At 40.7% G+C, this 19,345-nt stretch overlaps 1 protein-coding gene across 1 annotated transcript in view; it reads right to left on the bottom strand.

The window, feature by feature from the left end:
• Zfand3 (zinc finger AN1-type containing 3) overlaps window positions 1–19,345 on the bottom strand; it is a 219,850-nt gene that overhangs the window by 65,524 nt on the left and 134,981 nt on the right. The window contains exon 3 of the mRNA XM_051153393.1: window positions 5,285–5,467. Within this exon, the coding sequence (XP_051009350.1) occupies window positions 5,285–5,467 (183 nt within the window). The remainder of the gene's footprint in view (window positions 1–5,284; window positions 5,468–19,345) is intronic.

A 19,345-nucleotide genomic window follows, 5' to 3' on the forward strand; every position in this document is an offset into this window, starting at 1 on the left:
AATTAGAATTGGTAAATTCAATAAGTATTTATGACATAGATCAATTAAAAAAATCAGTAGCGTTTCTATACCAGTAAGAAACTTGCTGAGAAAGAAAGCAATCCACTCACAATAGCCACAAAACAAAACAATGGAAGACCTAGAATTTAACCAAGTAAGAGTATAATCTTTACAATGCAATTATAAAACACCCATGAAAGGAACTCAAGAAGGCACAAAGAGAAAAGGAAGAGAAAGGCCCTTCCCCCAGAGAAAGACGTCCCGTACTGGCAGGTTACGAGAACACTGCTCAAATGGCTACACCAACCACGGTGATCTGCAGAGTCCACACACTCTCCACCAACATACTAACATCGTCTGTTTCTTCACAGAAATAGAAAACCAAGCCAGACAATTCATGTGTAATTCTCAACGTGTCCACTAAAGCCAAAGCAACTGTGAGAGAAAAAAAAAACCATACCTGGAGTCACCTACACAAAAACCCATGACACCCAAATCAGCAGGAGACAGAAACAGACCAACAGGACAGATAAACAACTCACAGAATGCCACCTGCAGTCAGGCGACTTGCAGCACAGCAGGAAGAGCGAATACCTATGAAGAGATGTTGTTCAGCAGGGGACACTCACTGCAGTACTACAGACTTAGCTGCTTCTCTCACCTTACATGCAAAGACTACAGAGAAACACCAGGAAGTAACTAAGACACGAGGCCCAGAAGGCAGGAAGTAACAAACAGGATGGCTTCAAACTGAAAATCTTCTACCTGCAAAGGAAGCCATAGGCAAAATTCAGAGATAACCTACCTGTGGGAGGAAATGTTTGCCAAGTATCCATGAGTTAAAACCCAGAAGATAAGGAACTCAACCCAAAAGCACGTAAAACAAGAGACCTTCCCAAAAGAAAATAGAAATCAATAAACATTTAGAAAAAATGATAACCATCATTAAACATCAGAAAAATATCAACCAAACCACAATGAGATGCCAGCACCCTCCGTTGAAAGGACTGTTATCCAACAGACAAGAGGGGGGCGTACGGATGAGAATGTGGAGTGAACTAGTACGTCCCCTCTGGACACACATGGAAGGTGCTCCAGAAGCTAAACTACTATCCACAACTCCATTATGGTCTCTATTCAAAGAGAAACTCACCGTGCGTAAGAGAACCCCTCATCTCCATGGCTCCTGCAGCACCATTCACCATTCACAACAGCAGCCAAGAAGGGATGGGTGCTCCTCCCTACACAAATGGGTGAGTAAACGTAGAACATACACATAATGGGCAATGCTTAGCCATAAAGATGAAGGATGTCCTGTCGCTTGCCTGAAGAGCATTAAGTGAAATCACACGCCCATGCACACACCACTATTTCACATTTAAACAAATGTGGATACTATTTAATTAAAAAAAAAAAAAAATCAAAGGTTGGTCTCACATATACCAAACTCAGAACATTTGTGGAGAAGGCTGGTCAGGGGATAGAGGATAGCTGCATAGTACAAATACCTTCTAATATCCTGCATCACAAGTGGACAACTATGGTTGACAATAATTATTTATTTCAAGAAGAAAAACTGGAGAGATTCTTAAGCTTTCTTAGCACAAAGCAGTGTTGTTCGAAAGGCTGGATGGCTGTGCCAACCACTCTTGTCTATACTATATACTGTAGCAGGTGCTGAGATAACATGCTGTATAGAAACAGGTATATGTAATCATTACAGTCAAATGAGCAGCAGTGAAACAGCAAACATTTTCCAGTCATATTTCACCTCTTTAAGAAAAACCTGGGGAAGTAGGACATAGGCAGCAGCAAAGGCAGAAGACAGCTGCTATCTAGCCTAACTTCCAGCAGTGTCTTTTAGGCCACACCACAATCTAGATCAGCAGCTATGATGTGGAGAGCCAGGCCTCTCCAGCCAGACTGCTCTGTGATCCTGAGTGAGATATGGAACCACCGATGCCTCAGTTTCCACACATAACTTAAGTAAATACAGTAAAAGCACCTATTTTACAGAGAAATACAAAGGTGAAATGGCTCGATCCACGGAACATACTTGGCATAGCACCAGGTACCTGGTGACTTATCTACTGCTCAGCTATGACTAGTTCTTTCAATAGTATCTGAATTTTGCATACAGTGCCTTGCTGAAGACATTTTCAATGATCATGCTCTCTTCTACAATCACACACAGCTGGAGAAGGAGAGCCATGGGTGCCCCAACACATAAATGCCACCTAAGTATTTGTTCAATTTGACCTTTGCTGTGTTGTTTACAAAATATCAGTTCAATCTCTATGTTGTCTTTCTAAACACAGGCAAAGCTGAAGGTAGACTTAAGAGACATCCATTCTCTTGACTAGAAAATTAAATGTAAAACTCCCAATAATTCAAGATCTGTGCAATTAAACAAAGGATATTCAACAAACACCACATGCTATCTGGTGTTTAGCTTTGGAATCACAAGCTCAGCAATTCCATCACCACTGCTCTCTGTTTGAAGCTAGGAAATACAACTATGGTCCTTATCAATATCAACATAGTCTGTTCTTTCCCCTTCCTTACTCCTAGGCAAGTCAGAGGGGGAAAACTTCGAAAGGTGTGGCAGTATCAGTCTGTGAAACCTTTCCGGGGTTTCCATTACTTGGTGATCACTGTTTCACTGTGTGCCTGAGCCCAGACCTAGAACTCATCTCCTCTCTGCAGAACAGTGGCTTTCAACCTGGGACAGCAGAAAAGCCCAGGTGGCAAAGCGTTCACAAATGATGGTAAGCCGCAGCCTCCCTCACATCCTGGTTCCATCTACACGGACCTGTTTTGGTTATAACTTTTGGTTATAACATGGGTTTCACCAGAAGAAAAACACTTGATTTTGCCATCATAAATCTTCTCTGTTATAGGTATATTTTACAGAGTGAATCATCTGACAAAGCAAACAAACAAAAAACAAAACAAAACTCTGAATCTTGGTTCCAGTATCTACTAGTTTTGTGGCCATAGACAAATTATTCAATTTCTTTGTCCAAAATAATATTCACCTCATTGGCTTGTCATGAGCAACAACAACAAAAAAATTTTATTGTGCAAAACATGTCTTGGCCCTGCAAGTCTGCAGGTGACGAACTCACCTCATACGAACTTTGGCAAACTAGTTTGTTGTAGCCTGGTTTTGGTACATGGCAGTATCCTGACCAGCTCCAACCTTCTCCTTAGGGCCTTTACAACTTAAGGCTATAGAGCTTTAAATAAATCGACAAGATGTGGTACAGAACTCCTCTTCCTTGTTAAGCAATGTCCACACTTCCTAATTCCACTGAATAAGTTGTAATATTAAAATCCCTTTCTCTGGAATGCTGTCTTTCAGTATGACCCATCCGTGCTCTCAATACTGTCAGACTGCTCCTTCAGAAGAGCAGTGACCCTCTCACTCTCTCTTCATGAGAATAATAGCTCTTGTTCAAAATCCCAACTGATTGGCTGAACATTCAAGCTTCTTCTGCTTGATCAACATTAACTTTTCCACTTTCATCCTTCATGAATGGCCTAAAGGAGACTAGTCAAAGAAAAACTGCAGGCAGTTTTCCTCACAGCCCATGCTGCATGTGCGAAGTGTCTCTGCACAACACTCTGCTTCCACACCACTTCTGAGTAAACAAGCGCCCTTCCACAGCATTTACCACACAGGCCAGCCTGCTAACGAGTACAAAGCTACGTGTCAGGACTGAGCTGGATCACGTCTAGTGTACAGAGTTGCTCTGTGCAATGGAAGGCATCACCGTACTCTAGGTGGTGCTCCACTGCTCCGAGAGGAAGCGGGGTGACTGCTCCTGCTTGTCATCCTCTGATTTAAAGTGACAAATATATTAAATACCCTGCTAACAATAAATTCATTAAAGATCTTCTTTGTTTTATATTCTCAATAGAACAGAATACATTAACTCATCAAAGATTTAAATAAGTATTTGTTCCCTGCTAACCTTCCCAAAATTAGTAGACTGGACAACTACCACATTTCTTAACATCCATTAAACTTGAAACAGTAAATTCCAACCTTAAGTAAAGCATGAGAAGCAAAAACTACTATGTATAATACCTTTTTAATTTTGAATAGATATTATGAGTTACACTATGTTGCCAAGGAAACAGCTCTAGCATTATAAAAGTTAGCTAGACAGCATTTTTATATATCACATAAAGAAGAGTAACAAGAGGCACAGCTCAATGGATAAAGACACTTATGCATAGGCTCGATTAACTGAGTTCAATGCCCAGACGCCATAGCCTCACAGGACAGTGCATGCCTGCTCGCTCACATCCTCACATTCTACATACACAAACACAGACACACACACCCTAAAATTTTAAATAAGAATAAAACAATCTCCTAGTTTCTTCATAATAGCCTGTGTTTTTATTACCTAAGCTAAACAATCACAGGGTAGTGGTGGCACCAGAGGTGGAGGCAGAGGCAGATGAATCTCTGCGAGTTTGAGGCCAGCTCATCTACAAAATGAGTTCCAGGACAGCCAAGACTATACAGAAAAACCCTGCCTCCAAAATACACCATCACCAACAAAAAAACAAAACAAAAACAAAAACAAACAAACACACCACACACTTAATCAAGGCCAGTTAGCAGAGGCAGGAGTTCAATCTAAGGCCCCTAGATCAGCTTTAAGTTCTCATGGTTGGTAATTCTAAATGTTTGACATGCATTAGAATTCTCTACAGACTTAAAAAGCAGAGTCATAGGGCTCCCTTCTTTTTGGACAAATTAAATCAGGCTCAAGAAAGGCAATAAAAACATGTGTTCTTTAAATCCTTAGCAGAGGGCTGGTGAACTATCCACTGTCCCTAAGCCTGATGACCATCCTTGGAATACACATGGTGGAAGCAGGGGACTGACTCACTCCTGCACGTTGTCCTCCACATGCACCATGGTAAGTGTACCTACACACACAAATATTTTTAAAATGTAGTATTTTTTAAAAATATCTCCAGTAGACTCTAATGTGAAGGCAGAGCTGACAGCCACTGTTCCAGATTGGTTCAAAATCATCATCTCCTTATAAAAGAAATGTTTAAAAAAAAAAAAAAAAAAAAAGGCTATCTCCTAAGAAGACCTCACCTTCTTTGGAATGGCTGGCACTCTCTGACTTGTTGAGCACAGAACTCCATATGAAACCACTTATCTTAAACAGAATCTGAGGTTAAGCACTCATGGCCAAGGCACTCACAATAAAGTTCCTGGGCTGTTCTAGGACTCTCAGGGCTACAGACTTACATTCCTCTGTACTCGGTGAAGTTACATTCAGGTCTGTCGGAAGCGACTGCTGGCTGGGACTAAGAGCTGGCGTGGTTATGGAGGTATTGTTGTTGTCACTGGTGGTCTCTTCAGAAAACAAATCTGATTGGCTGTTACTTGTACTTGGAGCGGAATCATCATCTGGTTGTTTCTTTTGAAAATCTAAAATGAAAATGGTAAGAATGCTGGTTTAATAATAGAGCAATCACTAGGAAATATTTATGTTAGTGTCAAAGTTACATGCAAAAAGCAACAATGGCTAATATGGGCAATATTTTTAAAGCATGAAGTAAATCACTGATTAAAAAACAAAAATATAATCACATGAATGATTTGTAGAGAATGATTTGAGTTAAACTTTAAATTTATATAGTAAGGCCCTTTGTTGTTCAGATGATGGCAGACACTAATTTCAGTACTGAACTTTGAAAAGCCAAAGATGCACTTCAAGAGTAATCAGTAGAAATTAATTAATTAATTAACACCAATAGGTAAGAGGTCAGAAGAAAAATGACAACACAGAAAACATTTAAAATAGCAGGAATCTCAAGTCGTGGTGGTACACGCCTTTAGTCCCAACACTCGGGAAACAGAGGCAGGTGGATCTCTGTGAGTTTGAGGCCAGCCTGGTCTACAAAGCTAGTCTAGAACATCCAGGGCTACACAGAGAAACCCTGTCTCCAAACACCAAAAGAAAAGTTTCCAAATTAGCAGGAATTGGTGAATGCATGTATATTATCAGTAGTGACGATAAATATAAAAGTAATGAACATAACAGCAAAGAAAAAAAAAAAAACAGATGAAGGAAATGGGCTGCATTTAGTTCACAACAGACAATGGCACAAGGAGGGGAGCTTTCTAGTTAGTTGATGATGGATATACTAATGTAATTGCTACAATAGTCTGTATAATTTCATTTAAAAACTGTAATTGTTATATAAATTAAAAATTGCATTTATTAATTTGAAGACATGAAATGATCTTTAAAATCCAACATGGCCTTACCTTGGAAGAACAGCCACCGCTGTCATATGTTTTAGCCTTAGCAACTAAACATCTTAACCTATTCTTAGCTTAACAGCTAGCATCTATGACGCAGTGAGTGGGACTACACAACCATTCACATTAATCCTCAGAGACTTTACAGCATAGTAACACTACTCCAAGTTAACAGCAAGTAGAGAGCAGAGCAATTCAGGTGGACAATACAACTCATGGCCCCAGTCCACAGCACAGGGTGTGGACGAGAAGTGCCAGACCAGTCAAGAAAGAGGCCTCCAGGCCAAGTCCTGCCCATTTCCAGCACTGTTTCTTTTCTGTGTATTTCACCTAGCTACTCTCTTATTCAATGTTTTGACATTTTAAAAAATGATTTATTTATCTCAATATTATTGTATAGCAACCACCAAGGTGCTACATAAATAAAATGTTGCTCTTTATATTGTATAAGATAAAATATAAAAGGTCTTATGCCACCTCATTAGTACTCATGTCAAAATTACTCAGTTTTTTCTATAACTGTGTACCACACAACTAGAAATATAATGAGGCCCCAAAAGAAATAGAATCTAGTAGATATTGCAATGGAATCTTGTATATGTCTCATTTCCTTGAAACAGAGAGATACAAACTTACTCAAACACAAGAAACTGTGGAAATTAAATGACGCTGATGTTCCCTCAGGTCAGTGTAGTCTCTTCCCGCTGTCCCCATTCCTACCTCAGCCCATTGCTCTGCACAGTCAATTCACCCAGCACCTACACTCTGATTAACACTAAGAGAGTCAGTAGGGCTGAAGCAAGGAGACTCAAGGATCCCAGCAGATAATAGGGCAGAGTCAGGCAATGAAGGAAATATCCAGACAAGGCCAAGAGATTGATCTTAGAGCTCTTCCTGGAAGGCAGTGAGGTCTGTGAGGTCAGTGAGGGTGACAGCTGCTTCTTCTGATCAGGGACTAAAAGTTTGGTTCATTTGTTTTCTAAAGTTCTAAAATAAAACGGAAAGCTACACATTTCCAAAGCAAATCCATTCCATACATGAGAAAATAACAAGAATAACTCTCCACACTGTAGTGGTGCTGTTAATGGATTTTCAGCCTAACTAAGCAGGATGAGTTTCTGAAAGGAGATAAACTGGGAAGAAAGAAAAGGCTTGTTTTTAAAGACATGATACATGCTCTCAATCTCTCAGTCCACCACACCCATGTGTAAGAGTCATGGTACGTTTTTGTCATTTACCAACAAGACAGAAATGCTATGCTAAGTGATCGCTAAGAAAACCCAAAGTTTAAAATAAAGCGCTAACCTTGCACACAATGCAAGTTCTGTACAAGCCTTGATGGGAGGATGGGGAGGGAAACTGAACAAACCCTGAAACACAGATATATAACGAAGGAAGTCTCAGCAAAACTGGACACCTGTACCATTTTAAGCCTAGGCCAAAACCATAAATTTTTTAAAAATAACCAGGCGCAGTGGCACACGCCTGTAATCCTAGCACTGAGGGAGGCAGAGGCAGGTGGATCTCTGAGGGTCAAGGCCAGCCTGGTCTACAAAGCCAGTCCAGGACAGCCAGTGTTACATAGAGAAACCCCATCTTGAAAATCCAAAAAGTAAATGTTTTAAAAATAATTTTTATTATATAATTCCTTTAAAAGACAGCTTTTTAAAAAGATGGTCAACTAAATAAACTGAGCTAAATATAACAGCTACAACACACTGCAGGTATTACTTGAAAAAATAAAGAGAGACAAGGCTCAGGGTTTCACTCATCAGTCTGTCATAGCTTACATGTACCAAGACAACACGGGGTTTGAGAAATCTCAACTGTGTTAAGTGGCCAAATGACTGAGATTCCCTCTCTTCTTTTCTCCCTCCCTCCCTATCACTACCCTCCACCTCTCTCTCTCAGAACCCAGGGCTGGAGAAATGAGTGAGCAGTTAAGAGCATTTGTTAAAATTCCAAAGGACCAATTTCAATTCCTATATCTACTTGGTGGCTCACAAATATCTGTAACTCTGGTTCCATGGGATCAACTCCCTCTTCTGGCTTTAGCAGGTACCCCAGGCACACATGTGGTGCACAGATACACATGCTTTCACAAGCCCCGGGTTAGAGTTTAACATACTGGAATTCTGGCGAATACACAAAGTTAAGAATATTAGTTTTCAGGGTGGAGAGATGGCTCAGAGGTTAAGAGTACTAGCTGCTCTTCCAGAGGACCTGGGTTCAAGCCCCCACATGGCAGCTCACAACTGCCGTTACCTCCTGTATCAGAGGATCCAACACCCTCATACAGACATATGTCCTATCAAAACGCCAATGTACATAGAATAAAAATAAATAAATTAAAATAAAAAGTATATTAATTTTCTTAGACATTAATGGATTCTAAATTGCAACAGAATTTATTTATAGGCAGCAAGAATGCTTCTACTCACAGCACAAACTAAGCATCCTGTCAGTGAAGGAAGGAAGGAAAAAAAAGAAAGAAAGAACTCAGAACTGTCTTCCCTCAGATTAGGTAAAACTGGCCCCGACAGGACTCAAAGGTCTCTAAAGCTGCCTCCTGTGTACTCAGATGCAAACGCAGTGCTGCCCAGCTGCACTAGAGAACAGACAGCATTAGCCTGGCCCCCAAAGCCTGCTCTCAAGAACAGCCAACAATGCGTGAAGTTGACAGGGCTTGTTGTTATTGGTAATTAAGCCTATCTTATAATCTGGGTTATCACTGAAATTATACAGGCCAGAAAGTCTTCACACCCAGGCAGAAGACTGCTCAGAGTGTGAACCAGCACAGGTGTCTGTAGGAAAGTTTGATCCTTATATGGCACTTATTGTGCAGACTATACAGTTTCTCATTTACAAGGCATAAATTAACATCTAACATTACAGCAAGTATCTAACAGTCTAGTAGTATTATTATAACATTCACAAGAGACACACCTCTTGGTTTAATATGTACCAATTTTTTTTACATTGAAAATACAAGTTTTAAATGTTAGAACACTTAGTTTCAACAAAATGTGCATTTGATAACACACACACACACACACACACACACACACACACACACACACTCACACACACTCACACACGAGGCCCAAGTGTAGAGTGGAAAAGTTAGTAAAGATGGTAATATAGTCAAGTTAAAATCTAAAAATCTGCTGTTTTAAGACTTTTGTTTGGTACTAAGGATGTGGCTCAGTGTACAGCACTTGCCTCCATGTACAGAGCCCTGGATTCCATCCTCAGGACCAATAACCCCTCCTAAGAAAGTAGTCCTTTGTTTTCATATGGCTGACCCTGGAGCCATTAGAGCTGACCTCCCTAAAGCCCTCAGTGCTTGGTGTCAATCATTAATCACTAAAATGGCACTGGTATAGCACAAACCTAACAGCTGCAGACGTTGGAACCTGAGAGATTGTTTTTGTCAGCCCAAGCCTAAGGATCAAATGTGCCACAAGGTATTCCGCTAAGAGAATTAGAAAGCCCAGAGGTGGGTCGTCTTTCTGCATCACTGTTTTTATAACTGTATACAGTCCTTATGGTACCAACTCTTTATTCTGATCCCAGGTTGGCTCAGAACCCAACACGTAACGTAGTCTAGAACTCAATAGCTCTTGCCTTGCCTTAAACACTGGAATCACAGACACATGCCAACACATCTAGCTTAGCCTTTCATTTGGCCATGAAGAAGTGACAGGAAGAAAAAAAAAGACAAAGTAATTCCCACAGGGACTTCAGAGGGAGGTTGGGAGTAGCAGGTCGAGTCCCAGCACCTCCTCTTTATTCTTCGTCCCTCTCTCGCCAAGGTGGAGTGGAGTTCTTGACCTAAAGATCTTCCAGGTCTCAGCCTCCTCATCCACGCTAGTACCACAAGCACATCCTTAGTAGTCTCCTTCTCGTGCAGGCCAGCCACTGACGACTACACCTGCCTCTCAGAAGTGGGTGGCTTACTTCTGAGATGTACTTTCACTTAAACTTGTGAAAAGTTCAGTACAAATTACTATTAAAACACAACCAGGTATGGTATAACTTAAGAATAGGCTTTTCCCCAGAAATAAATAGGGCATTCTCTGATCTAAACTAAAAGAAATTAGTGACAGTTTTATTTCTTACTGGGTACATAAAGGCATATCTGAGTTTTCTTTTAAAAAGGCTAGCATGATTTTCACACAATCAGGGTCACCAAGGTGGCAGATTCATGATGTCAGAAAGCATCTAATAAAGAATTCCATGATAGTTACAGAGAGACAGCAGCACAAGAGAAAGAAAAGCCTGTGTTTTCTCAGATGAACATTCTTATAGTGGTGGAGAAAACTGGTATACAATTCTCCTACACCCTTCTGCCTTGCGGTGGTATTTAAGATATGGATGGCCAAGCGCAAAGCCTGGTTTCTCCTCTCAGTAGCTGTATGACCTCAGGCAAACCATTGAACCTCTCCTGTTAGGTGTTCTTTCTCTATGAGAATGATCATCTAAGAGTAAATCACTGTGAGGATAAGATGGGCCAGGCTTGAAGCTAGAAAAGCCTTCTAGTTGAAGGAGGGGTATACTATGGACAAGCAGCCAGTGATAAGCTAACCCTTCCCTATGTGCTATTTCTACACTCTGAAGTAACAGTGTGGCAGGAGTGGGACCCTCCATCAGAAATGGCACACCGCACCTAATCCTAGCTTTCCTGTGTCTCTCCTTTCCTCATTCCCTCACCACTCCTAGTCAGTGCTCAGGACCCAGACTGCAGTATGTGGTTTTGAACAGAGTTTAATGACTAATCATGAATACCAAAAAAGGCCTCTAGGTTTTGAGTATCTAAGAACCTCAAAGTTCTTATAGCAGTCAGTCCAAGCTATTGTAACAAATGACTCTAAAACATAAAGGTTTCATAACAACAGGTGGCCATTTATGCTTCTATCACAGATCACTGAGGCCAGGTGAATGAATGAGTGGTTCTGATCAGAACGCTCTGGTCTCAAGGGAAAGGGAGACACACGGGAATACACCTTAGCTCAAAAAGCTTCTGGTCATAAATGTCATGAACTTCTCATTCACATTCTATTGGTTAAAAAAAAAAAAAGTCAAAGCTAGTGAAATGATGGTTCCGAGAAGAGAGTCTACAACCAATAATGTGTTAAACCAGCATAATCCCAAACAACAACCTACAAATGCTTGTCCTCACTCACAGGTAAGTGTGGTCTCCACCCCTCATCAAGGAAACTGCTCTTTGTGACAGACAAGAGACCACTACAGAAAACTACAGCCAATCAATGTGTAGTTGTGGAGTCCAGCCCCAATGGATACACCTACAAAACACTCTCACACCTAAGGCCCAGTGAACACTGGGGAAGAGGGGACAGAAAGGAAGTAAGAGGCAGAGGACCAGGGAGGGCCTCTGCTGTGAGACTGTGTCTCCTAGTCACATCAGCAGGGACTCTGGTAACATGACTACCCAAATGTGAGCTGAACAGCAGGGAAGACAATGAACTTGCCAAACTAGAGGGGGAAACCCATAAAAAGCCTCAACCCTACACAGAGAACTGCAGGCAACTGAATAAGACTGGGAGCAGGAGAGGAGGCCCTCCCCAGGGAGGAACACACAAACTGGTTACCCTGTGCCTGAAAAAAACATAAGTAACATTATACTGACTAAATAGGTTGTATCTGGGAAAACAAATATGTATTTACACATAGATATGTGCATGCAATTAACAACTAATGAAAAAAGAGGTCAGGAATTTGAAATAGAGCAGGGACAGGTACATGGGAAAGTGTGGAGCAGGAAAGGAAGGGAGAGGCGCTGTAATTAAATGGCAGTCTCAGAAATGAGCAGACAACAGCGGGGCACACGCCTAGACCGGAGGATGAAGACCTGGAAAAGGCACGGCACTGAGAACAGGGAGGCACACGCCTAGATCGGAGGGTGAAGGCCTGGAAAGGGCACGGCACTGAGAACAGGGAGGCACACGTCTAGACCGGAGGGTGAAGGCCTGGAAAAGGCACGGCACTGAGAACAGCGACAAATACAAGGGAGCAACGGCCGTAGTGTCCTGTGCACAGGAAGTTCTGCACAGAAGCAGAGTAACTACTGTACACAATATTGTACATACATGCGGGCACATTTTCATCTCAGAGAAAAAATATATATAGCTATTAAAAAAAAAAAAAAAGAGCCTAAAGGAAATCAGTCTGCATTTGGTGTAAGTCAAGTCTTTGTTTGGTAAGTCAAGTCTTATACTACACCATTGCTGGTGATTTTCATCTTGACTCTGGCTATTCTACAATGTGTGAACAGGAAGACAATCTAAACTTTCTATCAGGACCATTAAGTTCTATAATGACATTCTAACATCTGAATATATGAGTGTAGTGACCACACTGAATCAACACTTGCTTACTCACAACAAAGTCTTTGCAACAACAATGGTTTCCAGGAAAGAAAGGGCCCGCTCTTCAGTGCTTATAAAGTACATAACTGACAGTCTGACTGTAACTCTAAACTCTGTTCTTCAGCTTCAGTCATGCTATGTTGGTCTTACTTTGGTTCTGCCTGTCTGCAACTCAAGCTACTAAATGTATGTATTAAACACTTACAGAAAACAAGTCATCAGATGTCTTTAGATACTAAATACCTTAAACCTGGTTACATAATTCAATCTGGTTTATCTAAATTTCACTTAAAGCAAGCAAAATTTGGTTAAACTAATATATTTAAGACTGTTTTATTTTATTTCCAAGTGTAGACAACGCACTTTGAATGGGAGAAGGAAAAGTGGATGCTTGCCCACCTGAAATTATCTTTGAAATACTGGTGCTGTGTAACACAGAAAAGTTTCTCTTGTCAACACAGAATAAGTGACTGTTCTGTACACCCTGAACTCTCAGGATCTCTCACTCATACTCAATGTAGCCCAACAGCCTAAATCTTGCATCAGAGATACAGTGCTAACAGTAATTATGGCTATTGGGAAAAGTAAGGTGCATTTCAGTCCATACCATCAATCCATAGCTTTCATATACAAGGCCCTTGGCTTCTGATGTAGGGTGGGGTATAAACAGCCACGTGAAGCACACCATTTGTTAGCTGTTTCTTTTAAAAAAAAAAAAAAAAAGGCAAAAAACTGTTCACTACTCATCTATCTATTTTATAGCTCATACAATGTTCACATTAAACTGTTTGGTTTTGCTTTAAATGCTGGGAAGCTCACTTGTCAGCCAACACTGATGATTAGACAGATATCTAGGGTATGCATTTCTGAGTAAGAATTTTCTCTTCATCTTACTAATGCGTCTGAATTCTGCCTGTGTATAGATGTCTTCATTTAAAAAGAAAAGTTCACTGTTCTCACTCACATACCAATGAATCACATATAAGTAAAGTCTAATTTTTTTAAAGTTATTTGTTTTAGAAACAGATCATGATAATCAAAATATCAAAATTTCACTTTCAAAAAAGATTTATTTATTTGTTTGTTTGTTTGTTTGTTTATGCATTGCTCTGTCTGCATGACACGAGGACAGATCACAATATAGATGGTTGTAATCTACCATATGGTTGCTGGGAATTGAACTCAGGACATCTGGAAGAGCGGTCAGTGTGATTAACCTATGAGCCATCTCTCTAGCCCCAAAATCTCACTTGTTAATGTGGGTGATTTCAGAAAGCAAAGTATCTAAAATGGCCCATGTTAATAACTGCAACAGTATTTAAGTGGCGGCTACTGACGAACCAAAGACGACTCTGGGATCGGTCTTGGAGCACCTCTACCAGGGGTCAGGGCCACACATTCCACTGTCTCTTCCAGAGCAGAGAACACAAAGAATCATCAACCGAGGTGTTAGAATTTCTAAGGAGAGGCCATAATTATGAAGGACTTTTTCTCACTTTACATTTCCATGCAAATGATATAGGCAGAAGAAGCATTAGCTAAGTAGAACTGAACAGGTTTTAAGTCAAAATGTCTTAGGTTTAAGTGATAGATCCAAAATGCCCTGAAAGTGCTAGACAGATCATAGGCAGCTGAGTGGTGTAATTCCCTGCACACTCCAGCCTTCAACTATCTCAGCACAAATTACAGTCATCTAAAACGATAAGCCCAGAAAAGAAGAATAATCACCTTTGCATCTTCAAATGCTATCAAAAGGAGATCACCCAAACACAACCAGCCCCAAAGCTCCCATCTTGTGGGTGATTCCAAGTTCATTCAGCTGTGGACATGAAAACGCTGCAGTGCGAACTCAAGGGGAAAAGGCTAGCCTGGCAAGAAGGCTGTGGCACAGTCCCCATTTCCTTTCTAATTTGAATTTTATCGATTTGATAAATTCTATTTCTCTTTCTTCATGAGAACTAAAACAAAGAATGACAAGGAAAATTACACCCTCTTCAGCTAAATCCTTGCTCTGTCGTTAAAGAACCAGGAGTGAACCAAGGCTGGAGCACTCAAGCTCTTTTGTGAGACAGTCCAAGGAACAATGCCACTTAATTCAGACAGAAGACATGTCACCCCACAAAGCTAGTGCAAAGTGTTGAACAGTCCTGTTTTCACTCAAATTTGAACTGCAGTAAAAATTTTAATGTAATCAAGAACACCCATGAGGCAACTACCACAAACAGGAGTGTATCACTGTGTAGACAGCATGAGTTCGTAGTAAGCTTACAACAGTGTCCTTAGCTAGCCTGTGAGGCCCTGCAGCCCATTTACTGCACTACAGAAACACACAGGAAGAGAAGCAAACCAGCTTACACTAGCATGAATTGTAACAATAAGGGTCCTTTAAAGACTTTGAAACAGAGTTTTACTGTACTACTTTTTGTTAAGTGGCCAACAACTACCTACACATGAAAACCTACTCTGAGTAGCTGTTTGACACACCAAATGATTTCACAAAATATGTTCAACAGATTCTGAAGCTTCTAGATAACTTCTAGAATTATCTACAACAGTGTCTTAGTTTTGGTTTGGGATTTATTTTTAATCTAAAAACACTCTCAAAGGCACCATCCACCTTTTAAAAAAAAGAGAACAGAAGGAGGTGGAGCTATGTCTTGCTGACTAAGAGTACCTGCCGGGCGTGGTGGCACACTCCTTTAGTCCCAGCACTTGGGAGGTAGAGGCAGGCAAATCTCTTGAGTTCAAGACCACTCTGGTCTACAAAGCAAGTCTAGGACAGCCAGGGCTGTTACACAGAGAAACCTTGTCTCAAAAAACCTAAACAAAAAAGAAACAGAAAGGAAAAAAAAAGTACCTGTTGCTCTTGCAGAGGACCCAAGTTCACATGGTAGTTCACTACCATCAGTAATGCCAGGTCAGGATGAGTGCATGCGTGTGTGCAAGCATGGGAGCATACACACAGAATGATGAACTGGTAAAACAAGTAACTGCTGAGCCTGCAGGAAGGAAAGGTAGGAGGCACCTTGCTGGGTTTTGCTCTTTTGTTGTTTTGGTGTTGTAGGAAACACCTTGAACATCCATTGACAGATAAAATAAAAATTTTACATACATACAATGGAATGCTGAACAGCCCTATAAAGACAAAAAGATTCTGTTGTACACTATAATATGATTGAACTTTAAGAATATTATGTGAAATAACCCCCCCTCACACACACACACACACACACACACACACACACACACTCACTCACTCACTCACACTCACACAGACGAAGGGTGAATGATTCTGTTTACATGTGGTAGAAAAGCTCAGAGGCAGAAAGATAGCCGTGAGGATCCTGGGAGAAGAAAGTGGAGAACTGTTTGATGGGATTTCAGTTTTGCATGGCAAAGTGTTCTGAAACCAAGTCACAACACACTCTATTAAGATGATAAATTCGTCTAAAACAACATTTTCCAGAATTAAAAAATGTTAAAGCACATATACATTTGTTTGGGTTTTGTAAGGATGAATCCTAACAAGAAAGGTCACTTCCACACTCTGTAAGGTTAGAAACCATAATGTTCTGTAGAGGAGGCAAATGTGCATGAGCAGACAATGCCAGCACGAGAAAATGCAGGCGTACAAAGTGCTACCTTGACTACACTACCTCTGCATAAAAATAATTTTTTTTTTTTTTTTTTTAGGTTTTCTTACTAGAATTTGTTTCCACTCTTTTATCAAAAGTCTCAACAGAAATTCACCAGACAAGACTGATAATGTCCAAGTGAGAGTATGAGGAGGAAGTGTTTTCTCTGAAGTTACATAATGATTGGTGAGTTTGTGTTATTTTTTACACATACATGCTCCACAATATATCTGCCATATTTGCACTGCACATGTGCATCATCAGAAAGCTGTGTGTCTCCTCTACAGAACATTTTCTTCCCTGATATGCTATGCTTTCTAACAGTCAGTACCATGACTCTGAACCGTCTCCTCTGTAGGTCATGCACTTATACCTGAACGATCTGTGCACCCTATTTGTCATGTCGACATGTTACAGAAATGGTATTCTCCTGCGTGTTGCATGCCTCTCAGATGAGTATCTCTGGAGACTGTTTCAGGAGACCACTCTTTCAAAGCACCTGGTTTACCTCTGCCATCTGAAAACATCTCAGCTTTACAATTTCTTGGTACATTCTTTTCGGTCCCAATTAAAATGGTACATTTGCTTAAGTTTCAGTTGGAAAGATTCACTTTAAAATTGCCATGTTTCTCCAGTTTGATTGCAATCAAATGACTGCTCTGTTATCATCTCAGCCTTTTGCTGCAAGAAAAAGCAGAATGTGCCACCAACAGGTTAGGAAGAAACAGACAGGCGCTAACAGAGTGTTCCTCTGAGGGTCTTGATAGATCTTCAGGATGGCAATGGGAGGATCATCTGTCTTCAGGAACTTAGAGTATATCATACATAGCTAAATCGACAGTTACACAATTTTTTCTTTTTGCTGTTGTTGTTGTTTTAAGAAAAATATGTTGTGCTTGTTTAACAAGCATTAAAAAGGAACCCCAAAGCACTGATTAATCCCTTTAGAACCCAGCATTCTGTCATGGATGCTCCAGAAACACTACTCTCCTATGTGGACACTTTGCCTTTACTCCCCAACCTTTCTGTTATCCTGCACTTGCAATGTCTCCTGCCCTCCCACACATTCTCTCACAGTTAATACAATTTAGATCCTATGAAGGGAAAATACACTCCCTGTAAGAAAGGATTAAAGATGCATGTGCACACTGCTTTTTATTCATCCAACGGTTGCAGTAAACATTAGAGATCTGAGTGAAGGGCTCTTGTCAGTTATTCACACACACCTTGATTTCGTTTTTGAGACAGGGTCTTAACTATCTAGCACTGGCTAGTCTAAAGCTCTCTCTGTAGATCACTGGCCCTTGAGTGCTGGGATTAAATACAAAAGGCTACCCATAATCCATTTACATAGTCAAACAGCCAGTCTACAGAATGATTCCAAGAAACTACACATCCACCTCCTAAAGAAAAATGACGAGGATGTGATTCCATAATTAAGAAGTGTCAGCAGTAGCCTATGGCCCTTGTGGGAACCCTATCCGGATCCACCCTAATGACAATGCTGCAGTGGTCTGGATATGGGTGCCTCCTTTACCAACACTAAAATTAAGTATCTTTTACTTGTCTACTGTGGTCTTTCAATTGTATTATCAGAACCATCCAACTTCACTGTCAACTTGGACCGTGGAGAAAATTATCAAAAGTTATTCCAAGGGGGCTGGAGAGATGGCTCAGAGGTTGAGAGTACTAGCTACTCTTCCAGAGACCTAGGTTTGAATCCCAGCACCCACCTGGCAGCTCACAACTGTCTATAATTACAGTGCTAGGGGTCTGACACCTTCACACAGACATACACGAATAGAGACATGCAGACAAAACATCTATATTCAATTTTTTCTTTTGTTAATGTTAAGGGCCTGCTCAAGCACTCGCCTTTACAATTATATGGATGGAGCCTATGATGCCTGTTAAACAAGCACAACACAGTCTTCTCAAAACAAAAAAAGATAAAATTGTCTAACTGTGTAGATTTAGCTATGTTTGATATACTCTAAACTCCTGAGGACAAATGAATACAGGGTTTGTTTCTTGTTATTTTAGGGTGAATATGTTTGATACAATCTGTGCACCGAGTAGGGCATAGTGGTGGGGCTGGCCTTTAAGATATGCTCACAGTTTATTCCTGAACTGGGGGGTATGCTCATCCTCTTTAACTGGCTAGAATATACCAAGTGTGCTCACCCTGCTCAGACTGTCACATACTGCAGTTTGAAAAGCACAAGATGAGAGTATGTTTTGTTTAATAGCATTTAGATGATATCTAGTAAGGTGCAGCATACCCACCCCCCAAAACTGATGGGCTTCAGATCTCTAGCTGTGTCAGACACCAGGAAGTTTATAACATGAATACTCCACCAAAAATACTTTTCCTCTCTACCCCTGTTATTTTATGTTGTGTTTTCTTATACCTTAAACCTGACAAACATGTAAGGTAGTAACAGCCATGAGCTACTTATGTTTTCTATTCACTAAAAGACTGAGCACCACACAAGGGGGAGGAGGGAGGTGGGAGGTGCTGGACAGCAGGGTACTACACACTAAAAATGTGGATCCTTCTCCTGAGTTAAGAATACTGTATTTAGCTGGGCACAGTGGCACACACCTGTAATCCCAGCATTCAGGGAGGCAGAGGCAGAAAGATTGCTGTAAGTTCAAGACCAGCCTGGTCTACAAAGCAAGTCCCAGACAGCAAGGGCTACACAGAGAAACCCTCTCGTGAAAAGCCTTTTAAAAGGGCTGGAAAGATGGCTCTGAAGTTAGGAGCACTTAATGTTCTTCCAAAGGCCCTGAGTTCAATTCCCAGCAACCACACAGAGGCTCACAACCATCTATAATGTGATCTAATGCCCTCTTCTGATGTACAGGCATATATGGATGTAGAATACTGTATACAAAATAAATAAGCCTTTTTAAAACTTGTATTTCTAAAAGCTACAAAAGACTTAGTCTGTCATATAATACATACAGATAAATGAAAAGAAAAAGAAACTTGTCTGTCCAAGAGAGAAAAGGTT

This window comes from Acomys russatus, chromosome 11 (genome assembly GCF_903995435.1).
Source record: "Acomys russatus chromosome 11, mAcoRus1.1, whole genome shotgun sequence".
NCBI lineage: Eukaryota > Metazoa > Chordata > Mammalia > Rodentia > Muridae > Acomys > Acomys russatus.